General features: G+C 47.5%; 1 protein-coding gene across 1 annotated transcript in view; it reads right to left on the bottom strand.

Moving 5' to 3' along the window:
* The window catches only part of add2 (adducin 2 (beta)), a 94,133-nt gene that overhangs the window by 40,045 nt on the left and 27,917 nt on the right, over positions 1 to 26,171 (bottom strand). The window contains exons 2-4 of the mRNA XM_041210169.1: positions 5,745 to 5,972; positions 4,357 to 4,492; positions 2,555 to 2,706 (exon numbers count right to left, since the gene is read on the bottom strand). Coding sequence (XP_041066103.1) covers positions 2,555 to 2,706; positions 4,357 to 4,492; positions 5,745 to 5,942 — 486 coding nt within the window. The 5' untranslated portion in view covers positions 5,943 to 5,972. The remainder of the gene's footprint in view (positions 1 to 2,554; positions 2,707 to 4,356; positions 4,493 to 5,744; positions 5,973 to 26,171) is intronic.

The raw sequence follows: 26,171 nt of genomic DNA, 5'->3' as shown, positions 1-26,171 counted from the left end.
GGCTGCCCACCTCGTGAGTCCGGCTGAACGGGGTGGGAGACCCAGTAACCAGTAAAGGGTGCGTACAACCAAGGTCAGGGATTGGCACTCAGAAACTTCCCTCCACACTGGGTACGATCTATACTCTGAGGAAATTGGGGCTGAATTTTGAGAGAACAATCAGTGCGAGGCTTCTCCCTTCCCGATGAGGCAACTCTCGCCATCTTATGCACGGCCCCACTGCATTTTGTACAGACCCCCTGCATGAAGGCTGCATCTGATTGAAGTGTTTGATCAGGTACACACTGGATTCTCAAAGGGCCTTCCTGAAGACTCAAGGGAATCCATGTGGAGGTCCCGAGGTGGTGTGTCGGGGGGAGGCGGGGGGGGGGGTGGATTTTGGTGGGTAGAGATGGGGCAAGTGGGAAGAGGGTCTGCCAGTTCATCGTTCGCTGTGCATTTCTGCACTTCTTGGCTCACCCACTCCATATTTCCACTGATGTGCTCGCCCTAGGAGAGTTTCTGCAGTGAATGCAACTTCCTCTGACACCATTGAACTGATGTTCGGATGGGGAGGCGGTGGGGAAGGGGGCGGGGTGCGGATGTGAGGGGTCATCCGACTGCCCGCCGGCACTTTGCGGGAATTTGGCAGCAGTCGAGGAGATTCCCAGGAGCTTTTCAATAGCCAAAGGGGTTTCATTGGAAGTGTTTTTGTACTTGAGTGGGCTGCTGATGGCGCATTTGAGAGGGGTCCATAGGAGTGAGTCAACACTCGAGAGGCTCCCACAGAAACAAGTTCAGGAAGTGACGGCCTTAGATTTACCCGAGCAACCTTGTTCCTAACTGAATGTTTCCTTTAATTAAGGCGGGTGGACATGGCAGATGCTGTTATTCGGGAAGGCTGCGGTATACATCCATTGTTTGGGCTAGGATAGGACTTACCCTCAATCAAAGCACTGGCCTGAGGAGACGTTTTGGAATTGAGAATTCTGCCAGATTTTTATTGAGCAGATTCAATTCTGCTTCCAGGGTTCAGTTGTCACTCAGATTGACGTGTGGCACATTCAGCAAGAGGGTGGTAAATAGCAGTTAAGGTTGTACACTGGGACAGGGGGAGAGAGAGAGAGAGTGAGACAAGGAGAGAGAGTGAGGCAGGGAGAGACAGAGAGAGAGAGAGAGGCAGTAGAGAGAGAGAGGGAGAGAGAGGGGGAGAGAGAGAGTGAGTGAAAGTGAGACAGGGAGAGAGAGAGACAGTGAGACAGGGAGAGACAGGGAGAGAGTGAAACAGGGAGAGAGTGAGAGAGAGTAAGACAGGGAGAGGGAGGGAGAGTGAGACAGGGAGAGAGAGAGGGAGAGTGAGATGGAGAGAGAGAGAGAGAGACAGAGAGAGAGAGAGAGTGAGAGTGAGACAGGGAGAGAGAGAGAGAGACAGTCATTGTGAGAATTTTCTTGCCTTGCATCATGAAATATTGATACGAAGCTACCATTTTGGATATCAAATGGATCCTGGGTAGAATGTGGGTTTGCCTGGGGGTGTTTATTCCCTCCTGCTGTGTTATTTGATGTATTTGCACACGGTCCCAGGGCTGCACAGTTACACTTCATTATGTCTGCTCTGAAGGAGGAATCCAAAGAAGCAAACTCAAGCAATGTTGTAACAAAGGAAGGCAAGGAAGTGTGAAATATAACACTGGATTTAAGGAAAGAATAAAGTTCGAGGCACTAAGCGTTCCCTCTTCCAAGGAGGTCAGGTTCTGATTCCACTTACAGGGAACTTGCTTAGAGCAGACACCAAACTAACTCCCCCAGCAGGAGTGAACCCAGCAACATGGATTCAAGAACAGCCGAGGTCAAAGTCTGAAAACCATGTCTCAGCTTTGATAATGATGGAATAGGAAGGTGCCGATCCTATCTACCGGCTCAGAGTCTGGAATGACTGAGAGTGTACAACAGACACAGACAGAGAGAGACCGCGAGAGAGAGAGAGAGACACACAGACATGGAGACAGAAAAAGAGGTGGAGAAGGTGGCAACAGAGAGAGACAGATGGGGTGAGAGAGAGAAACAGGGAGAGAGAGAGAGACGAGATGAGAGAGAGAGAGATAAGGAGAGAGGGATAGAGGGAAAGAAAGAGACGGAAGAGAGAGAGAGACAGAGAGAGAGAGAAACAGAGAGAGACAGAGAGAGAGAAAGAAACAGAGGAGAGAGAGAGAGAGAATAGAATAGAGGCATTATCGTCCTTACTGGGGAAATGGTGAGATGGGCAGGAATGGTGAGGAAGCAATTTTCCGCTGTGTACACATTTCCAAAGTGTCTCTTATACAGAACTTCATGCAGTTATTGCCGACGCCAACAATTCCCAGTTAATACCCTGTCCCCTCGAGCACCTACATCACTTTGCTTCACTGAGGCCTTGTCTCAATTTGAGACATTGAAAGTAAAAACCTTCTCCCATGTGCTTCGTCTACAGCTTCCCTGCCCTGCAGAGTTCATTGCTTCTTATTGGAGTAAAGCCTCCCTTGTTTTAATCAGGAACGCAACGCTCAGCTATCTTGGTCTTACCAGCTCTACTCACCGTGATGTACGTATTGGCAAGTTCAGCCAAGCCAAAGAGATCTAACAGCCGATAGATGCTGGCAAGCTTACATCGCATCAGTCGTTCTCCCTTGACAAAGGCCAAAGATTCAGTTGCTCGGAAGTCATTGATTGGCGCTACCATTGTCACTCCTTTTTTGACAGAAAGAGTTAAAAAGCGTCACCGACCTGCTTGGTCATCAGCTCGCCCAGAGCTTGCAAATTAATATTAAATACGAGACATGAAGACGCAAAGCTTAGTCTGGAATTCTGCCTGCTCACCAGTAATACATCTCTGTCCAGTGCTGTATCCCTTGGCAGGTCAAGTATCAGGATTTGAGTACCAGGACATTCATTGTGCCATGCAACTAAGCGCAGCAGTTGGACACAGCCGAGGTCATACACTGTCGCGGCTCGACAAAAGTGGCAAGGAGGAATGTGTTAATTTGTGCAAGAGATCAGTTGGAGGCAGATGGTGACACATTTCTCACTTCAGATCGACAACATCATCTGAGAACACATCAGTTTCCACATGCACACTGGCAGCTCCCAGCTCCAACTTAACACCACCTCTCTCTCCACCTCTCTCTCCACCCGTCTCAAAATGATTTAACTATCTGCCCAACATCCAGAACTGGACAAGTAGATACCTTCGCCAACCAAATAGTGGGAAGACTGAAGCCACTGGCTTTGGCTCCTGTCATAAACTCTGCTCCTGAACTATGGGCTCTGTCCCTCTCACTGGCATCTGTCCAAGGCTGGGCCAGACAGCTCGCAGTCTCGTGGCCATGTTAGTCCCCGAGATGAACTTCCAACTGCACTTCCACACCATGAGGTTGTCCAACTCTGCCCCTGCCTCAACTCATCTGCTTCTGATACCCTCGTCCATGCCTCTGTTACCACCTTGACTATTCCCACGCACTCCTGGCTGGTCCCTCACATTCTTCCCTCCGTAAACCGCGGCTCAGCCGAAACTTTGATGCCTCTGTCCTTACTTGCACCAAGTCCTGTTCACCCAACACTCCTGTGCCCGCTGACTTCCACTGCCTTCAAGTCCTCATCCTTCTTTTCAAATCCCTCAACCACCTTGCACCCCTCCCTATTTTTTTAATCTCCTCCAGCCCCTGCAACCTTCCACGATCTCTGCATTCCTCTAATTCTGACCTCCTGAACATCCCTGATGTTAATCTCTCCACCATCGGTCCCCATGCCTTCAGCAGCCTTGACCCTGAGCTCTGGAGTTCCCTCCCCACACCTCTCCCCCTCTCTACCTCACTTTCATCCTTGAAGAAACCCCTTAAAACTGGCCTCTTTGACCAAATCACCTATCCTATTATCTCATTTGGCTCAGTGTCAAACTGCTTGATAATACTCCTTGGGAATGTTGTTCTGTTTGTATTCAAGTGGCAGTTAACTGTCAGTTACCATCACCACCAAGTTGGCAATGCCACTTGCCAACCAATGAGCAGTCTCTTCACATACAGTATAAATTGTTGTTTTCCCCTTATATTGGTATTCTTGCAAAGTGTCCTGATGAGTGCAAGACAAAAAGCTTCAACATGTTTCAGCACCACTCAAGTTCTGTACTACCGAATGACTATTTGCTATATAAATACATGTTGCTGCAGTTCTTGTTGGAGCAGACACTCAAGATGTATTTTGAGACTGATTAGTGTGGGCGTAGGTGTGCGAGCTGGGTGGAGAATGAACAACAAATCACCCGACTCAGAATGTACGGTGCAAGGGAAGAACAGCTCACGTGGGACGCGAAAAGGCTGAATAGATTGTATCAGGTGGGCCTACCGGGCGGGGATGTCGGGAGGGCCAGTGGAGTGCTTGTCATAAAGTCCACAATCTGGCGCAGCGCCCAGAGGTTGCTCGAGTCATTTCCTTTCCTCATCTGCTCCTGGATCAAACTTTCCAACTCATCTCGGAAAGCCTAATGGGAAAACGGAAAACGAGAAGCTTCGTTACTCCTACATGCCTCAATTTTCAGGCTGGCGGGAGGAGTTCAGGGGCAAGTGAAGGAAGCCCGAAAATTAACGCTGTTAGGCCTCAGGAGGGAAGGGGCAGACTCCAACACTCCAACAGCACCCTCCTGTTAACATCAGGCAACCCCTCCCCCCCACAAAAGGTCTGACTCCTGCAATAACTCCGCACCCTCCTCACACCCCCTGGCATCTCCACCGACACCCCAACCCCCCTCTGCCCAACACCCCCCCCACCTCCCCCCCCCCCCAACTCCCCATGCCCACAAACCCGGCCTAGTCACAATTACCTGGTCCCAGAATCTTGGGACTTAGGCCTTGGGGCCTGCTTGTTGTCCCAGTCCTGTGCACGGCAGCTTCTGGTGCTGCCGGGGCTAGAGAGCTAATGGCCAATCAGATTGGGTCAATGGGTCATTTCTGGGTTATCCCCAGGCAGCGCCTGGCGACTGGCTAGACGTGGCCCAGCAACACACCTTCAGACCCAAAGAGCGAGTCCGAGGCTTTCATCCCACCAGTTGGCGCTGGATTAGAAATTGAATCCCAATGTCCCATTTTCTCACCAGGCAACCAATAGAATCAAACGACACACAAGGAGGACATTTGGTCCATCGTGTCTGTACTGATTATTTAAAGAGCTATCCAACTCTTTCCACTCCCATGCTCTTTTTGGCCCAGAGATAGACAAAAATCCCTTTCAGGTTGGATCTTGTGCTTTCAGTCATAGCAACAGGCTTCACCTCCTGCCATTGCTGATACCAAGGCACCACTCTGCTGCTATTTCTAACACATTTGGAGAGGGGAGGTGGGGATGAGAAGTTTGTATGGGTTTTGAGCGCCCCCCCCCGCCACCCCAACTTCTCACAGATTCTGAGCGGAATTGTCTGAACCAGCGCAAAAGATCAGTGAATTTAATATGCGGCTTATGCCCAAGACTGGAGGAAGAAGGCCATTTGGCCCATCTTCAGCCATGCAGACTAGCCAAAGGTCAAACGATTCCCTCTGGCTCAGGGCTTAATTTTCGAGGGATGGGTATCGTGCAGTTGTGCAGGTTTCTGATCCGCACTTTGCGGAGGGGAGGTTGCTTGTCAGGAGGCACAGAACATTACCAGGGCAACCGTAAATGCACATTCAATGTGCATGGCAGCCACGAGAGATAACCAGTGCTTTACAGGATGGCAGGCTCCGGCCACATCTTTTGCTCACCGGGCTTTGCAGGATCACAGTCACTCGCTTTTTCTGCTCCATCAGGTTGAAGTCTTGTCTCAGGGTTGGAGCCATGTTCCTCAGCCGAAGGTATTCGGGATCATTCTCGGAGACCCGGTCAAAATAGCACTCCTTTCGGGTGGAGCTTGCTGGGGGCGATACTGCTACCACCTCCTGGGCAGCTTCCCCACTCATCATTAGATTCTGTTCTGCTGCTGATCCACTTTTCTGCATAGGAGAATAAAAAGCAGACAGTCAATTATCTCTGATGAAGGAATCAGATCTCGGCCAATTCCTTTCTTGTTGCGCTGACATACTCTGGAGCTTCGAGCTTATTCTCCTACTCAACTGACGTTATATTCTGAACATCAGTCTACCCAGTCTACCTCAGGTTACCCTGGAAGGGCAAGGTATCTCAAAAATTTCAGCAACAGGTGAAGCGAGTTGTTTCACGCTGCTACAATGCAGTAGCGACACGTGTGGTATTCACCACCAACAGGATGCTGCCGTCAAGCCAAAAAGGTGTTCCAACTCTCACACAAATGAGTAACATGGTATATGAATTTCAGTGCCTGTGTGATGCTAGGTATGTAGGGCGTACATCCCAAAGACTGGCGGATCGTATCAAACAGCATGTCCCAGCCACTGTTCACAATGGGCAGGGTACAGAACATACCCAACCAGCCCGTGCTTGCAAAACCCAAAACACAGTGTCCAGCATTAGATGTGATTCTGTGATTGGACAACATTTTCTAAATAACCCTCAGCGTGCCAAGAATTACACTGACAACCAATTTAAGTCAGGCTCGTAGTGCGGCACATTTATGTGCACTGGAAGCCAAACAGGGGCCCTGTTCTTTGCAGACAGAAAGAACATGTACACACATTGTGCCTGTTCAGCTAAACAAAATAAGTGACAAGCAATCACTGACTCATTCCTTAGGGCAATGCCTTGACCAATCAGGCTCAAGTTGCCTGATTAATTTCAGACAATGCTTGGCAGTTAACTGTCTGTCGCCATCATGGTGCATTCTCCATGGCAATGCCTCTGCCAATCAGAGTCCACTTTCCAACCAATCAGTACTCTCTTATCATACGGTATAAATTGTTGTTTTCCCCTTATATTGGTTTTCTTGCGAAGAGTATTGATGAGTGCAAGATGGAAAGCTTCAACATGTCTCTTATTTCAGCAATACATCTAACCTCCGGGTACTTAAACTTATAGCACTCTCACCTCTGAGTGACAAGGTTCTGGGTTCAAGCTCTACTCCAGGACTCGAGCTCAAAAATCCAGGCTGATGCTCCAGTGCAGTACCGAGGGAGTGCCGCACTGCCATCTTTCGGAAAAGAAATTAAACCAAGGCCACATTTGCCTGATCAGGTGGATGTTAAAAAGATCCTGTGACATTATTTTGAAGAGGAGCAGGGAGTTATCCTCAATGTCCTGGTCAATATTTACCTCTCAGATCAACAGCATACTCACTGGTCATTGTTTATGGGACCTTGCTATGCTCAAATTGACTGCCGCAATTTCCCCATCATAACAATTTATACTACAGGAGAAAAGGGGGCTGACTGGTTGGCAATGCAGCTCAACCAACCAACCAGCGTCCTTTTCTCCTGTCGTACAAATTGTTCTGATTGTCTGAAATTTGGCATTCTTATGCTTGTCCTGATGAGTCAACTTTTTTTTAATTCATTCATGGGGCGTGGATGCTGCTAGCTGGGCCAGCATTTTTATTGCCCATACCTAATTGCCCCTTGAGAAGATGGTGGTGAGCTGCCTTCTTGTACCGCTGCAGTCCATGTGGTGTAGTACACCCACAGTGCTGGTAGGGAGGGAGTTCCAGGAGTTTGACCCAGCGACAGTGAAGGAACGGCCGATATATTTCCAAGTCAGGATGGTGAGTGGCTTGGAGGGAACTTCCAGGTGGTGGTGTTCCCATTTATCTGCTGCCCTTGTCCTTCTAGATTGGTAATGGTTGTGGGTTTGGAAGGTGCTGTCAAAGGAGTCAGGCTGTTGCTTGGCTAGTCTGTGAGGCAGCTCTCCCAATTTTGGCACTAGCCCCCAGATGTTAGTAAGGAGGACTTTGCAGGGTCGGCAGGGCTGGGTTTGCCGTTGTTGTTTTCGTTGCCTAGGTTGATGCCAGGTGGCCCACCTAGTTTCATTTCTTTTTTTGTGACTTTTAGTAGTTTGCTACAACTGAGTGGCATGCTCGGCCATTTCAGAGGGCATGTAAGAATCAACCACATTGCTGTGGGCCTGGAGTCACATGTAGGCCAGACCAGGTAAGGACAGCAGATTTCCCTCCCTAAAGGACATTCATGAACCAGATGGGGTTTTTACAACAATCAACAATGGTTCCATGGTTGACGTTAGACCTTTAATTCCAGATTGTTATTGAATGCAAATTCCACTATCTGCCATGGTGGGATTCAAACCCTTACCTGGTCGCCGGATTACCACTACGCCATATCCTCAACCAGCCAATCAGTACCCATTTCTCCTGGCGTACAAATTGTGCTAATTGTCTAAAATTTGGAATTCATGTGTTTGTCCTGATGAGTGCAAGGTGAAAAGCTTCGGCAACATGTCTCTCTTTTCAGCAATGTGCAAGTTCCATACTTCCAAGTGGATCTTTTTTTTTGCTTTGGAGATGGGGTGGAATGTTGGAGAGAAATTCGGGACAACTCCCTTGTAAGCAAGGTAAGCAAGTCATTAGCTGCCTCTGTTAGGAGTTAGCCCATCCTCTGTGGGTAGCTCTTGCCTCTCTCAGTCACAAGTTTGTGGGTTCAGTGCACATGCCAGACACGTGAGAAAAGAAAATAATTTAGGCTGACGCTCCAGTGCAGTATTGTCTTTTGACTAAAATGTCAAAGTGAGGCTCCGTCTTCCCTCTCAAGTGGAGATAAAGTAGCACACGGTACTATGTTGAAGAAGAGCAGGGGAGTTCTCCCCCATTCCTGGCCATTATTTAGTCAACATCACGTAAACAGATCAGCTGGTCATCATCACGTTACTTTTGTGGGATCTTGCTGTGTGCAAATTGGCTGGTGCGTTCCTTAGATCAAAAGTACTTCATTGACTGTAAAGCGCTTTGGGACACCCTAAGGTCAGGAAAGGTGCTTTGGAAATGCAAAACTTGCTTCTTAAGCACCTTATCTGAAGGACGACAACTTTGAAGTACTTTCTCAGGTTCTGAAGTAATTTGTGCAGAATCATATAGATGCCAGCACCGAACTATCCCACCACACCTGAACTAGAGCACTTCAATTGGGCTGTCTACTTTAATCCTATTTCCATGCCCTTTCCCCATCTCCCATTAATAGTCCTGATTTTCAAGTACTCAATCCCTTCAAAATAACGACCTCTTATCTGCCTCAATTGCCGCATGTGGCAAAACTACTTCTGTTTCAAAATCTTTCTGGGTGAAAATACAACCTCTCACCTTCAACCTTCCAGGGCTAAACTTCAGCCCATGTCCCATGCAACCAGCCAATGGCAACAAGCTTTTGGCTGAGTATCCTCCCCAAATCTTTCATCCTCTCGAAAATCTTGTTTGGGTTCCCTCTTAACCATTTGCTTTGCAATGAGAAAGTTCCTAATTTTTCAAGCTTTTCATAACTATAATCTTACATCCCTGATACCACTCATTGTCACCGTACTGTTTCCAAGGCTCCAATACCCTTCCAACAATGGGATATGTGAAGCAACTGTAGCTTCACCAATGTCTTGTACAACGTTAGCATTAGTTCCTTATTTTTCTATTCAATCCTCCCCCCAGTGCCAAACTAGAGTTCTATTTTGCCTTTCCATCCCTACTTTTGGTCCCTTAGCCATCTCTCTATCCGTAAGGCTAAATCCTACAATCCCACACACCTTAGCTTTTATCACAAACTGCAATGTGGCATCTTAACAAGCGCCTTCGGAAAGTTCACTCAGGCAACAGCTGCTAAATTTTTTTGTCCCTTCCCAGGGTGAAGAGGGGACACCTGATTGCCAAGGAGATACCAGTTGCTGAGGAGACACTGGTTGCTAGGAAGACACCAGTTGCTGAGGGTGGGTAATTGCCGTGTGTGGGGGAAACACTGGGTTGTTTTTATTTGTTCGTGGGTTTTGGCTCAGCCAGTGTTTATTGCCCATCCCCAATTACCCTTGTAACAACCACCTTGAGTCAACCACGCTGCTGTGGGCCAGGAGTCACATGTAGGCCAGACCAGGTAAGGACAGCAGATTTCCTTCCCTAGGGTACTAGTGAACCTGATGGATTTTTATGGCAATGGTTTCACAGTCATAGTGAGACTTTTAATTCCAAGGGTTTTTTATTGGGTTCAAATTCCAACATCTGCTGTGATGGGATTCAACCTCAGGTCCCCAGAGTATTACCCCTGGGTTTCCAGATTACCAGTCCGGTGACAATACCACCACACCACCACCTCCCCCGTAAGGCCAGGTGTGTAGATGGCAGTTGCCATGGGGACACCGGTTGCCGAAGGGACACCGATTGCCAAGGGGATACCAGTTGCTGAGGGGGCACTGGTTGCCAAGGGGATACCAGTTGCTGAGGGGGCACCGGTTGCCAAGGGGACCACCGTTGCCGAAGATATTCTGGTTGCCAAGGAGATATCAGCTGCCGATGGGTCACCGGTTGCTGAGGAAGCGCTGGTTGCTGAATGGACACCAGTTGTCAAGGAGACACCTGTTGCCGAGGGGACTCCGGTTGCTGAGAAGATTCTGGTTTCTGATGGGACACCGTTTTCCAGGGGAACACTAGTTGCTGAGAAAGCGCTGGTTGTCAAGGGGACATCAGTTGTATAGGAGACACTGGCTGCCAAGGAGGCACTAGTTGCCGAGAAGACACCGGTTGCTGAGGGGACAACAGTTGCTGAAGATATTTTGGTTGCCAAGAAGATACCAGTTGCAGAATGGACACCAGTTGTTAAGGAGATATTGGTTGCTAGGTGGACACTGGTTGCTGAGGAGGTGCTGGTTGCCAAGGAGATACTGGTTGCCAAGGAGATTCTGGTTTCTGGTGGGACACCAGTTGCTGGGGGGGCACTAGTTGCTGAGAAGGCGCTAGTTGCCAAGGAGACACCAGTTGCCCAGGAGACACAGGTTGCCAAGGGGACACCGGTTGCCGAGGGGATACTGGTAGCCAAGGGGACACCGGTTGCCGAGGGGATGCTGGTTGCCAAGGTGACACCGGTTGCCGAGGGAATGCTGGTTGCCAAGGAGACACCGGTTGCCGAGGGGATGCTGGTTGCCAAGGTGACACCATGCTGCCTTTGAAGGAGGGGCTATCATCTCAACCCTGACTTAACCCGGCTTCAACCAAGCAGCCCTGAAAGTGCAGTGATGTGCCTTCAGAGGGAGAGCTGTCTAATTATATGAGGTAAGTAACAGGAGAGCTCAGGGGAATAAAATATAATTAATCAAGTATTTACAACAACGTCTTCAGTTAATGGAAGGTAAGCTTGTGTGTGATATTTAAGTGCAAATGAATGGGTCTTCAATCATTATTGAAGGAAAATAACAATTGTCCTTTGTTAATTGGGAATCTATTCCATCTTTTCTCAAGCTTCAGTCCGGCCACTTGGTTTGTCCCTTCCCAGTATTCGTGTCAATCACTAAGCGGGCTGCTGTCTATCCACAAGCAGTGACTGGGAAGTGCGGAGACTTCATCAAGAAAGAAATGGAGAAGCTGGAGCTTTCTTCAGCATATGTTGTTTGGTCAGTTGGACCATCTGTGCCCCTAGAGGGTCTGAAGTTGCACTGAGGGTTATATTCTATTTCTGACAGAATACTGGGCTGCACTCATTCAAATCCAATGGCCAAGATGACTTATCGAGTGGAGGAGGCAGTTGGATGAATCCAATTGGCTGGAAATTTAATTGTGTGGAGAAATCAGCCAAGGATTAGGACTAAAGATGCAACTTGGTATCAGGATAATTCGCACTTTCCGCAAAACAAGTCGTTTTCAGATTCTCTTGCTTCTTGATGGGGGGTGTCACTGCAGAACATGTTTATCGTTTCCTTTTTGCGTCAGTGTTTACAACACGCACTCCCAAGGCAGGCGTAACACAACAGAGAACTTTAAACATGACCTCACAAGAGCTCTGTTTACGAGACTCATATTTTTAATCTTTATGTTTATAGTTCAATTGTAATCAGTGATAATTTATGGACCGTTTTGTGTTGCATTCTTCTGTCAAACCAATCACCCCCCCATAACATTCAACGGCATTAACGATCACTGAATCCCCCACTATCAACATCCTGGGGTTACCATTGACCAGCAACTGAACTGGACTAGCCATATAAATACTGTGGCTACAAGAGCAGGTCAGAGGCTGGGAATCCTGCAATGAATAACTCACCTCCTGACTCCCCAAAGCCTGTCCACCATCTACAAGGCACAAGTCAGGAGTGTGATGGAGTACTCCCCACTTGCCTGGATGAGTTCAGCTCCCACACACTCAAGAAGCTCGACCCCATCCAGGACAAAGCAGCCCACTTGATTGGCACCACATTCACAAACATTCACTCCTTCCACCACTGACGCACAGTAGCAGCATCTACAAGATGCAGAAACTTATCAAGGCTCCTTAGGCAGTACCTTCCATGACCACTACCATCTAGAAGGACAAGGGCAGCAGATAGATGGGACCACCACCACCTGGAAGTTTCCCCCGACCCATCCAAGCCGCTCACCATCCTGACTTGGAAATATATCACCGTTCCTTCACTGTCGCTGGGTCAAAGTCCTGGAACTCCCTCTCTAACAGCACTGTGGGTGTACCTACACCACATGGACTGCAGCGGTTCAAGAAGGCAGCTCACCACCACCTTCTCAAGGGGCAATTATGGATGGGCAATAAATGCTGGCCCAGCCAGCGAAGCCCACACCCCGTGAATGAATAAAAAAGTAACTAGATCGAGACATTCATTGCTTTCTCAGACAGCTGCACTCAGCATAGCTCCTGGGGGACACAGATTTGAGGTTTTGGGTGAGATACAGGCAGGGGGAGCTATGTGAGGAAGAACTTTTTTACGCAGCGAGTGGTAATGAGCTAGAACTCACTGCCTATGAGGGTGGTGGGAGTGGAGATGATGAATGATTTCAAAAGGAAACTGGATGGTCATTTGAGGGGAATAAAGTTGCAGGGCTGCGGGGATAGAGCGGGGGGAATGGGACTGACTGGATTGATTGACAGAGAGCTGGCATGGACTCGATGGGCTGAATGGCCACCTTATGTGTTGTAAATATCTCTGTCACTTGAAAGGATTGGGCAGACACTGAACAGATAAAGAGCAGAGGCCTTCCACTGATGGTGTGCCTTTCACCTGCCAAAGCACCTCATAGGTCAGGAGTTATTTTGAATTTCAATCACTGCTATTTCAGAGGCACATACAGAACCTAATTTGTAGACAGTAAAGTCACACAAACAGAAGACAGAGAGCCAACTGACCTGTGTTTCTTAAAATGTTGGTTCGTTGTGGGATAAATGGTGGTTAGGATACAAAGGTAATTCCCGCAATCTTCATCCAATAGCGCTGGAGTATCTATTACACCTGGCTTTGGTGAAGCATTTCATGTGAAAGACAGCCCCTCTAACACTGCAGCACTGTCACAGTACAGCACCAAAATAGTAGCACATTCTACACTGGCTCAGAAGCTTGAATCTCAAGAGACTACTCAAGGTGCAGCCATTTCTGATGTAAGAAAGAAATAAGATTTGAGTTTCTGTTTCGGGCTCCTCAGGCAGGGACCCCCACCATCTTTAACCTGACAAGAGAGGGTATGCTTAGGCCAAAGATTAAGTACAAAGAGGAAACCGCCTCATTGTATTCACAGTGTCCCTGACAGAGCTCCAGAGGAAACACCTCACTGTATTCAGTCACTGACAAAATTCCCAGAGGAAATCCTCTCACTGTATTCCCATTGTCACTGACAAGAATTCCCAGAGAAAACCCTCTCACTGTATTTAGAGTCTCTGACAGAACTCCAGAGGAAACCCTCTCACTGTATTTACAGTCTCTGACAGAACTCCAGAGGAAACCCTCTCACTGTCTTCACATTGTCACTGACAAGAATTCCCAGAGGAAATCCTCTCACTGTATTCCCATTGTCACTGACAAGAATTCCCAGAGGAAACCCTCTCACTGTATTCAGAGTCGCTGACAGAACTCCAGAGGAAACCCTCTCACTGTCTTCACAGTGCCACTGACAGAGCTCCAGAGGAACTCTCACTGTATTCACAGTGCCACTGACAGAGCTCCAGAGGAACTCTCACTGTATTCAGAGTCGCTGACAGAACTCCAGAGGAAACCCTCTCACTGTATTCACACTGTCACTGACAGTGTTCAAAGAGGAAAACCTCTCACTGCATTCACGGTGTCACTGACAGAGTTTCCAGAGGAGACCCTCTCACTGTATTTGCAGTGTCACTGACAGAGTTACCAGGTGAAACCCTCTCACTCTATTCACAGTCACTGACAGAGTTACCAGAGGAAACCTTCTCATGTATTTACAGTGTCACTGACAGAGTTACCAGAGGAAACCCTCTCATTGTATTTAGTGTCACCGACAGTTACCAAAGGAAACCCTCTCATTGTATTTGCAGTGTCACTGACAGTTACCAAAGGAAACCCTCTCACTGTATTCACAGTGTCACCTACAGAGTTCCCAGAGGAGACCCTCTCACTGTATTCACAGTGTCACCGACAGAGTTCCCAGAGGAAACCCTCTCACTGTATTCGCAGTGTCACCTACAGAGTTCCCAGAGGAGACCCTCTCACTGTATTCGCAGTGTCACCTACAGAGTTCCCAGAGGAGACCCTCTCATTGTATTTACAGTGTCACTGACAGTTACCAAAGGAAATTTTCTCACTGTATTCACAGTGTCACCGACAGAGATCCCAGAGGAGACCCTCTCGGTGTATTGCATTGGCACTGCCACACAGCACAGAGGAGAACATTTCCCCATTGACAGTGGAGCTGTGGTTTTTGATGGAAGCTGGTCACTAAGTATTGAGGTGTGCGAGCTGTGGAATAGGGACTAAGAAAGAAAGCTCGTTTGAAACCACAAAGTGTGAAAAGTGAGAGTACTGAACGGATTGCAGCGTAATCTGTTTCCTATGAGCAAGTTACAATGTAAACATTAAGCCCACAATGAATCAGAAATCATTGTTTATTAAGGCCCACAGCCAGTAACAGATTGGTTTGGTCAACTTTCGCCATGTGATTCTATTCCTACATCACTAGTGGCAGGAGCTGAACCCCCTGTTTAACATTTTTCTGCAATTTGTCAAATTATTTGAAACAAAGGCTTCAAATTGTTGTGCTGCAAAACATTTCCTTTGGAAGAAAGCTCCAGAAGCACCGAGTGCCAAATGAGGCAAATGAGCTCGCTGCACACATTTTGAAAATATTGGTCCTCCTGTTGAAAATGTTAATGAATTTAAAAAATAATTAAATGTTGAAAATGTTTGATCCTTGCATTGCTTTGAGTGCTTGGGGTGACTGTGGGCTCAAACTCACTGTAATTAGCTCTTAGTGACAGGCTTACAGGATGATTACAGCTCATTACACCTAATAGTCACTGTACTGCCTGATTATAACAATTACACCATCAGTAAGTGGCAGCCTCTTCTGTGGAGGGCTGCTATTGGCTGTATGTACTGCAGCAATGAACCTTGCTCTCACCATCGACAGGCACTCTGGGTTTTAAAGCCAAATGTGTTAAGGCCACAGTCTGGGGTGTTTGCTGGGTAAGAGGAGTGGGCTGATAAGAGGTACTTAAGAGAATGAAAGGCTTTGGCCCACAGGGTCAACGTAGATAAGATGTTTCCACTTGGGGGGGTGGTTCGGGGGTGCAGTTCAAATCTAGGGATCGCAAATTGAACAATTATAATCAGAAAATCAGGAGCTACGTCTTTATCCAGAGAGTGGTGAGAATGAGGAACTCCATACCACAGGGAGTGGTTGAGGCAAATTGTATAGAAGCATGTAAAGGGAAACTAACAATGGAGGAGGGAAAGAACATGTCACGTTAATAAAAACAAAAAACTGTGGATGCTGGAAATCCAAAACAAAAACAGAAATACCTGGAAAAACTCAGCAGGTCTGATAGCATCTACGGACACTGAGATTTTCCAGGTATTTCTGTTTTTGTAACATGTCATGTTGATGGTGTAGCGGGGGGAGGGGTGTGGGGAGGAGACTCGTGTGGGCAATAAACACCAGCGCAGATCAGATGGGCTGAATGGCTTGTTTCAGTGCCGTAAATGCTACGGAAAAGCCCCAGAGATTGGAATTAGTTGTTCCGTTTGTTTTCTCGAAGGTTACCTGCAGAGCAGCCGGCCCCTGTCAGTGTTCTGGTGTGGCAGCTGTATGCTAGCTTGCTCTGTGCTGCCTTTACTGATCTAGAGGGTTTTACTGTGACTTCTCCGGGTTATTCTTTATTTCAGTGGCTCTTTCGAAAAGGACACGGAAAGATCAGTTGTCAAGCGCCGTACAGTGTGGATGTGTGGACATCAGTAATGCCCTCCAGAGTTGAGCAGCCCTCTTGCACACGCTGCCTATGCTTGGTGTGGAAATGAAGCAGCACATTCAGGAGAGAAATGGGGGAGTAAGCGAATGAGCGCTGACAGGGTGAATTTCTAACCGTCACTGACTGCTTTTTGCGGGAACAGTTCCACACTTCTACCACACCCTGTGTGAAGAAGTGTTAGCCAACTTCCAGCCTGAATAGCCTGGCTCTGATTTTAAGGTTGTTCCCCTTGTTCTATTTCCCTAACAGTGAATAAACTTTCTCTCTGTCGACCTTATCAATTCCATTCAAAATTGTAGAAATCTCAACCCAATCCCTCCTTAACCTCCGATACTCTGGGGAATACAAGCCTAGTTTACATAATCTCTCCTCATAACCTAAACCTTGGAGCCTTGGTAACATTCTGTTGAATCTGTGCTGTGCTTCTTCTCAGGCCAGTATATCCTTTCTAAGAGGGGGTACGAACTGTACACAATGCTCCAGATGCAGCCCAACTAGGGCTTTGTCTAGCAGTAACAAACACCCTGTCCTTTATATTCGTCTAGCTTTCAAGACTAACCATCCATTAGCTTTTTTCAATTTTTCTTGTGTACCTGACCATCACACGTTTGTGGTCTGTTTATGTGAATCTCGACATCTCTTTGAACCTCCACTGTTGAGCTTTTCATTGTTTATGTAATACTCGGATCTATTCTTTTCCTGGTCCAAAATGGATGACCCCATCTGCCACCATTTGCCCACTTAAATTTATCAACTGGATCTCTAGTTTCATGCTCCTATCTACACGACTTACTATGCCACCTATCCTTGTGCCTTTGGTAAAATTGGATGTGTGACTCTTATTGTTAACAAAGTCATTAATAAATATATAGTGAATATTGCTGAAAAAAGAGACATTCTGTCAAAGCTTTTTGTCTTGCACTCATCAGGACACTTCGCAAGATAAACCATATGTGGAGGGTAATGGGTCATGGATTTAAATGTTCTCAGACACCACTCTATTCACCTAAACAGGCCACAAAGACAATAAACAATTGTTGTTCCCTCTACTGTTGGTTTACCTTGAGTAGCTGTAGTCGTTTGGTAGTACAAAACTTGAGTATTGCACTCATCAGGGCACCCCAAGGGTACCAACGTAAGGGAAAAACAACAATTTATACTGTATGAGAAGACAGTGCCGATTGGTTGGCAAGTGGACTCTGATTGGTAGCCTAAACAACCAAAATAAGTGACAGCCATTCCCTGACTCATTCCTCAGGGCAATGCCATGACCAATCAGGGTCATGCTGCCTGGTTTAAATGTCAAACAATGCTTGGTAGTAAAGGTCAGTCACCATCAATTGGTACATTCTCCGTGGCAATACCTCCACCAATCAGAGACCCCTTGCCAACCAATCAACACTCTCTTCTCATATAGTATAAATTGTTTTCCCCTTACATTGGTATTCTTGCGTAGTGTCCTGATGAGTGCAAGATGAAAAGCTTTGATATGTCTCTTTTTTCAGCAATACTGGAGTAGCTGTCCTGATGAGTGCAAGGCGAAAACCTTTGATAGGATGTCTCTTTTTTCAGCAATACTCAAGTTCTGTACTATCAAATGACTGTTTTGTGAATAGTTGAGCCATGAGAACAAATCCTTGTGAGGTACCACTCACCACTTCCTTTCAATTCTTGTATATATCCACTTTCCCTAATTTCTATTGCTGATGACTTATCCAATCATTTAAACAGGTCAATAATTTGTCTTCAATTCCATGGGTTTTAATTTTAGTCAAGAGTCTGTCATGTGGAACTTTATCAAATGCCTTCTGGAAGTCCATATAAGCCACATCCACAGATATATACCATCTACCAATTTAGTTATTTCGTCAAAAATTATGTTAAGTTTGTTGGACACACTTATTCTTTTCAAATCAGTGTTGCCTCTCTCTAATTAACTCAAATTTCTCTTAAGAGCTCAGCCACTGTGCCCCTAATTATAGATTGCAATAACTTTCCTACAGCACATTTTAGACTAAAAAGTCTCCTTACCGGGTGATGCATTTTCATTTGGGTTCAATCCATCCTTGAGGGTTAGGCCGTTCAGTGAGTGAGAACAAGAAATGGCAGGGCAAAAAAACCCAGTGGCGACACGAGGGGGAAAAAAACCGCAGCGAGTTGTTGTGATCTGGAATGTGCTGCCTGTAAGGGTGGTGGGAGCAAATTCAGTAGCAGTTTTCATAAGGAAAGTGGATAAATACTTTTGCCAGGCTATGGGGTTACAGCAGGGCGAGTGGGACTAATGGATCGCTCTTCCAAACAGCTGGAACAATAACAATGGGCCAAATGGCTTTGCTGTGTTGTTCTATGAACACTATCATTTCAGGTAAAGACAATAATACCATGTAAAACGAGAAAGCTGCAGACTATTCATTCTAAGATTACTTGCCTACCCTTGACTCTAGCCAACCCACTACTCCCTTGGGCCTAGGATGGATCTGCCTCAGACTAAAGAGATTAAGTCACAGTTGTCCCGAGCTTATTGTCTTTGTGGGCTGCTTAGGTGAGTAGAATGGAGTCTGAGAACGGTTAAGTTCACAACCCAATGCCCTCAACAAATGTCAAGTTGCTGGTGTTGACAGGTCTTGGCGTTCTGGTTTAGGCCACAGATCCACCCCTCCCAGATCTGCAAGGCCCATAAAATTCAAACATTGCAAACGAGCAAGAAGAAGTATTGTATTCAGCACAAATGAGCGTCAATCAGCAGACTGACAGGGTTTAAAGTCTACAGTTTGGACATTGGTCCAAAAGGCAGCTATATTGTATTGAATCACTGATTATCCCCATGAGGATAAGCATCCAGGTCAAAGCAGCTGCATGATCAGCATCCCACCCACCACCCTCAGCATTCACTCCCTCCACCACTGACACACAGTAGCAGCAGTATGTACCATCTACAAGATGCACTGCAGCAACTCACCAAGGCTCCTTCAGCAGCATCTTCCAAACCCACACTTAGAAGGACAAGGGCAGCATGGGAACACCACCACCTGGGAGCTCCCCTCCAAACCACACATCATCCTGACTTGGAAATACATCACCATTCCTTGGCTGTCTCTGGGTCAAAATCCTCGAACTCCCTCCCTAATAGCACTGTGGGTGTGCCTACACCACACTGCAGCAGTTCAAGAAGGCAGCTCACCACCGCCTTCTCAAGGGCAATTAGGGATGGGCAATAAATGCTGGCCTGACCAGCGAAGCCCACATGGAGGGATGTTAAAAAAAAGTTACACCTTGTAGCACGATGCCAGTTCTTCCATTCCTGGCACAAAAACAGATTCATTGCTGCATCTGTGGGCGTTCCTGATACTATTCCCTGACAGAGCCTAAGCAGGAACTCTGAGCCAAAACAACAGGGGAACCAAACCAAGCATTAACTGAGGGATCAGAAATAAACAAAAAATGCACAGAATTATTCATAAACTTGAATTTTTTCCTCTTCAGATAATTATTCAATTCCCTTTTGAAAGCTGCATTTCGATCTGCACCCACCACACTCTAAGAGAAATGGAGGAGCCGGGGAAGGGCAGTGTTATGATAGTCTGCTACATGACAGAATGCTGGGATTTGGACTCTCCATATTGAGGGGCCTGAAAACCATGGTTTAACCACGCCAATGTTGTCAGTGTGGGAAGAGCCAAGTGGAGCTGGAGGGAAGAGACAGCCACATGGGGTTGATCAATGCTGGATTGAAAGGACAACGGCACTGGGTAGGCATTTGGCTTTCCTTGGCTGAGGGTGGAGACACAAAGGGAGAAATGTGTTAAAAAAGAGTAATTCTGGTGGGTGCTCATATTATGTTAATTAAGGATAAACAAATGAAGGGCATTGATTTGTTAAATACCTCAAGCACTTATAAAGAGTTTGTGGCTGGGTGCCCTTGAAGAGGTAGTGCTTGTGCCTTTCTGCAGCCAGTGGGCACTGTGGGGGCTAGAGTCCTTCCTCAACCCCAAAATGAAATTTTGATTTGATTCAATGAGGTTCCTTTAAAAATGCTCTTCTGTGTTACAGGGGGATATCACTTTAATTTGATCTGATCTGTGTACTTAATTTGATCTATTTACATGCTAATTTGCTAAACTTGTTACAGGCATGCTCAAAAGAGTATAAAGTGAGACTGCTGAGACACTGCTTTACTAGGTAGGAGGTACATGCATGTAATGCTGCATTCTGTAAATAAAGGAATGATCAAGAAAAGAATTTACGTCTAGTTGCATACTTCACCTTATGGCTTTGGATCCAGTGTCAGCGGGCACACACATTATACGGGCATTATGGAGCTGTCTTCAGGAGATGGAATAGGAAACAAATGGTTTGTAATTGTAAGATGTTTGTGAAATGTGTTGTCATTTCTAGATCTTATCTGGCTGATTTCCCTTGGTGAGGAAGCTTTTCTGAATCTGCCCTTCAGATAACAAATGTGTCGCAACTTTTGAGGAAGTGATACTTGGTGTTTGCTAGCTGTTTGTTTCAAATAAATAGTTTTGAGAAATATTGGATGGATCTCATTCCCTCTGCATAGCCAACTTGGGAAAGCAGCAGCGTAGAGCTCGCGAGGAGCCTTCATTCCGGAGCTGAAAGACAGGAGACAAATACAGGAAATGCAGGTTTCCTCTCCTGTGAGCTCGCATTGCATTGTGTGAGAATGTCTGTGCAAGGTCACAGAACTATCTCTATGAGGAAACCTGGCCCACGGTTTCCCCCCGCCCACCTCCTTTTTTCTGCTGCCTTGAGCTGCAGGTTGACCTCTGGCCTTGGAGGCGGAAACCAGAGGGGCCACACGCAAAGCTGTGTGCTTTCGGAGGCTAAGACATCCAGGTTACCAATTAGATAGGATGACATTGCTTCTTGGGCAATGGTGCACAGAACGAGTCAAAGGATGTGCAATACTCTTATTCGCGTACCAGCTCCATTTTATCATGGGCGGCCATATTAGAATGGCGGGAAAATTGAGGCCAATGACTAATGAGTGTAGCACGTCGTGGCCGAAAACAGGGCAGGGTCGACTTATACATTGAGGATATGCAAAAACAGTATTTCTGGGGCCGGAAAAATGGGGTCGTCTTATATGCCAGGTCGGCAACTTTTATTACCCACCAGGCCTAGGGGGAGGTGAGTTTTCCTCCACTGTGGTGGATACTGGATGTGGATGCTAGAAAGAATGAGCATTCGAGCCCTGACTTCAGTTTAGAAATAGACAGCAGTGTCAAGTTCCTCTCATATTGTCCAGTCTCCTCTCTTGCTGCTTGCCCTTTCATATATTAATACACAGGGCCCTGTTCTTTGCAGACAGAAAGAACATGTAAACACATTGCACCTGTTTCAGCTAAACAAAATAAGTGACATCAATTTGCTGGTTCATTTCTCGGGGCAATGCCTTGACCAATCAGAGTCAAGTTGCCTAGTTTAAATTTCAAACAATGCTTGGCAATTAACTGTCAGTCTCTTTCAACTGGTGCAATCTCCATGGCAATGCTTCTACCAATCAGAGTCCTCTTGCCAACCAATCAGCACTCTCTTCTCAGACAGTATAAAGTTGTTGCTTCCCCTGACGTAGGTATTCTTGCGACTGTCCTGATGAGTGCAAGATGAAAAGCTTCGACAAGAATGTATGCTTTCAGCAATACTCAAGCTCTGTCGAGCCAAACAACTATCTGTTCCTTTCTGTGTAGTTGACACTTTGTGAGTGACCTCTGGGAATGGGCCTAAAACATGTACATCTCACCTGCCACTAGCTCAGCAATGGGTGGCGGATATAATTACTCCCATTTTGAACCCCACCCAAGTCCCGTTACATCCCCAATGATGCTAACCCTAAAGAGTTTGCCACTTGATTGGATTACCAGCTCGTTGAGGACACAAAACTTGGAAGTCCTGTGAACTGAGGAGGAAGAGGAGGGTGATAAACTTTGAGAGGGTTGGTGGAATGGGCAAACAATGCAGAGAAGTGTAAAGTGATTCATTTTAGTTGGAATAACGAGGAGAGAGTATAATAAAATGAAAAGCAGACAAAGGGGGTTCAGGAGCACGGGGGTACACGTACACAATTCGTTGAAGGGGTTAAGACAGGTTGAGAAAGTGGTTAATAAGGCACATGGGAACTCTGGGCTTTATAAAGAGTGGCACAGAGTACATAAGCTAGGAAGTTATCATCAAACGCTGGTTTGGCCCCAACTGGACTACTGCGTCCAGTTCTGGGCGCCACACTTTTGGGAAGGATGTGAAAGCATTAGACAAGGTGGGGAAAAGGTCCACAAGAATGGTTCCAGGGATGAGGAACTTCAGTTACGTGGATAGACTGGAGAAGCTGGGACTGTTCCTCTTGGAGAACAAAAGGTTGAGATGAGATTTGATAGTTCAAAATCATGGGGGATCAGGACTGAGTAGGTAGGAAGAAACTGTCTCTGTTGTTGGAAGGGTCGAGAAGGAGAAGGCACCAATTGAAGGTGATTGGTAAAAGAAGCAATGGCAACATGAGGAAAAATCTTTTTACACTGCAAGTGATTAGGATGTGGCATGCACTGCCCTAGAGTGTGGTGGAGGCGTGTTAACTGAAGCTTTCAGAAGGGAATTGGGTAATTATCTAAAGGGAAAAATAAGTAGGGCTATAGGGAAAAGGCAGGGGTGAAGGACTGGGTAAGTTGCTCTTACAGAGGGCCAGCATGGATATGGCAGACCGAATGGCCTCCTTCTGTGCTGTAACCATTCTATGATAGGATTCTATGAGATCTCAGGGTCATAAATCACCCATGGGATGAAGTTCTGGTGTCGCTGAGTTAATACAGACTGATGGTTGTGGAGCCAGAAGTGAGGCCTTGAAAGAGAGAAGAGGCCTACTGGCTGCATCCTTAGGTTCCATCGACACCAGGTTTCTGGGCTGAAGAAATGCTCAGGCCTCGAAAGGTCCAACTTCAATGTGAATTCAATTCCTCCGGCCTATTCAACAGTTCGGTTCGACTTCTTAAGCTTTCTGGAAAACTCGCCCCCTTCCTAAACTTATTTCACAGATAAAGTGCCTCCCCGCTCGTTGTTGTGTTATAGACATCAAGCGATGGCAACAGAATTCTTTCCCCTCCCTTTTACTTCCAGTCTTGGGTAGTAGTTGAAGAGGAGGCCAGAGGCCTGCAGGGTACGGTTGTTGTTGTGAATGCTCTGATTTACTCCAACCTTGGCCAAGTCTGGCAAATCAGGAATAACTGACACCTGGGAGCACTTGGCAAAAAGTTAGGATGATGTCAATTAATTTATGCAATTATCCAAGTCCCAAGAGGGCCTTGCAGACTTGCAAACACTTTCTCATTCCGTGATTGGCTAATTCCCTGGGGCACGGCTTGTGTGTCGTTGGGGATCTGGTTGGTGCTCAGCTGGCGCAGTGTTTACCCTGGTTTGTCCCTTTAAGGCGGTTGTTTATCTTGGCGCCTCACCAGAAGGCAAGTCCGGTTTTGGCCCTGACGTGACAGTGGAGACTCAGCGGGTAGCACGCCTACCTCTTGAGGCAGTGAGCCGTGGATTCAAGCCCCACTCTAGAGGCTAGGGGGCCCACGGTTAACCAGGCGCCGGGGGTGGGAGGTGGGGAGCTGGGTCAGACTGGCTCTCTGACACTGTTGACGGCAGGTTTGCCAAACCCGGGCCTGGGTGTGGACAGATTGTCCAAGGAGGAGTGCAGCCGCTTGATATCATCAAAGACCCAGGTAGGGACCATTTCACAATGTCCTTCGATGTCTTGGTGACAGCAACCTGACACCACCCCCCCCCCCCCCCGCCCCAACCCCACCGCCGACACCCCCACTCCTGCCGACTCTGGCACACTGCGGAGGGCTACCAGCCAAATAAAGATGGCTTCCCTGCCACAGATCGGGGCGGGTAAGGCTGCAGGGGCTAAAGAAAGGGCCATGGTAGGGAAGGCAGCAGCCGTGGGCCCAATGGCCTCCCCTTGACGGGGGTTTTCCCTTTGACCCGCGGCCCCTCATTTTTCAAAAGCGCTTTTTAAAGTGGCCTCTCAGGGCCTCGAGGTCCTGGAATGTCATCTCTCTCGGCGACACTACCAAGGCCTCAGGCTGGCCTGGAAGCATCAGGAGCCTGCCCACCGTCCTTTAACCATCTACGGATGCACAGACAGGCAATTGGCAGGCTGTCGGTGATAAGATTGCCCAGCAGGCGGGCTCAGGACCCGCTCTGGTGCTCGCGTTGCAAACTCCAACGTCCCTCAGCCCTACAGCAACAATATGAAGGCTGACACTCCAGATGCGGTACTGAGGGGCTGCTACACTGTCAGAGGCCACGCCTTTTAGATCAGGCGCTAAACTGAGGCCCAGTCTGCCTTCTCAGGTGGGCGCCAAAGATCCCACAGCTCTATTCTGAGGAAGAGCAGGAAAGTTCTCCCTGGTGCTGCCTTGCCTGATATTCGTCCCTTTGCCAACATCACAAATACAGGTTATCTGCTCATTCTCGCATTGCTGTCTGCGGGAGCTTGCTGTGCACGCACTGGCTGCCGGGTTTCCCACGTTGCCGTGGTGACTGCACTTCGAAAGCGCTCCATTGACTGTAAAATGCTTTGCGATCCCCAGAGTTGGGGAAGGCGCTACACAAATGCAAGCCGCTGTCATCCTCCGAAAGGACAATGCTGTCCCTCAGGTGGAGAGGCGGGTCCTTCCCAGCGGAATCAGAGATCTTGCTGTGGGAAAACCAGCTTCCTTGCCTGCCTTTACTGAGCGTTGGCTGAATTCACCTGCTCGAGGGGAGGAGGGCACCTAAACATTATCCAAGGCTGGGATTTAACCTCCGGCTTTGTAAACGGGGAGTTCAGTGTATCCTGGCTACAATCACTCTGGAATCCTCACTGTGTACCACAGCTTTACAAAAGCCGAAATTCTATTCATGGCTAAGGAACTCAAAGCCTCTCTTGTGTTTTGTTCTGTTTGTTTTATTAAACAGGAACATTCTTCAAAAAAAAAATCAGACATTAATAACAACTTTGGAATTTCGTTATATCTCGCCTTCCTCTGTGTGAGGAGACTGGAGGGTCTGACACACGCTTCTGCTTCCAAAAGTAAGAGGCCTGAGTGTCCTCTCTTATTTGAGAATTTGTCAAAGCGTTGCTCACAGCATGAAGGGCACAGGTGGAATTTTACAGTCTCGTTGTGGCCACTGGTCCGGAAGATGCGGTGAGAGCCACATTGGCTTCAGCAGAAAATCCCGCCGCTGGGAGGGGCTGTAAAATTCCGCACCCCCCACTCCCCCTCCCCACCCCCACTCCCCCTCCCCCCCCCACCCCCCACTCCCCCCCCACCACTCCCCCTCCCCCCCCCACCCCCCACTCCCCCTCCCCCACCCCCACCCCCACCCCCAAGTCCAACGAGTGAATGGGAGTCTGAGAGGATTTTAAAAAATTCATTCATGGGATGTACGCATCACTGGTTAGGCCAACATTTATTGCCCATCCCTAATTGCCCTTATTCAGACAGCATTTAAGAGTCAACCAACATGGCTGTGGGTCTGGAGTCATATGTAGGCCAAACCGGGTAAGGACAGCAGATTTCCCTCCCTAAAGGGCATTAGTGAACCAGATGGGTTTTTACAACAATCGACAATGGTTTCATTGTTAGACTTTTAATTCCAGATTTTTGAATTCCGCGATCTGCAGTGCCAGGATTTGAACGTGATGCCCCAGAGCATTACCCTGGGTTATTAGTTCAGCAGCAATACCACTGCACCATCACCTCCCCAGCTGGCCAGCCACAGCCTCTCCCATTGAGGTAAAGCTCAACTATCTGGATTTCCAGCATGGAAGGAGGCTGATCGGCCCATCGTGTTCACACTGACCAACCAGGAGCC

Source organism: Carcharodon carcharias, chromosome 17 (genome assembly GCF_017639515.1).
Source record: "Carcharodon carcharias isolate sCarCar2 chromosome 17, sCarCar2.pri, whole genome shotgun sequence".
Lineage (NCBI taxonomy): Eukaryota > Metazoa > Chordata > Chondrichthyes > Lamniformes > Lamnidae > Carcharodon > Carcharodon carcharias.
The sequence above is the reverse complement of the archived record's forward strand: the minus strand, read 5'-3'. Positions and strand labels throughout refer to the sequence as shown.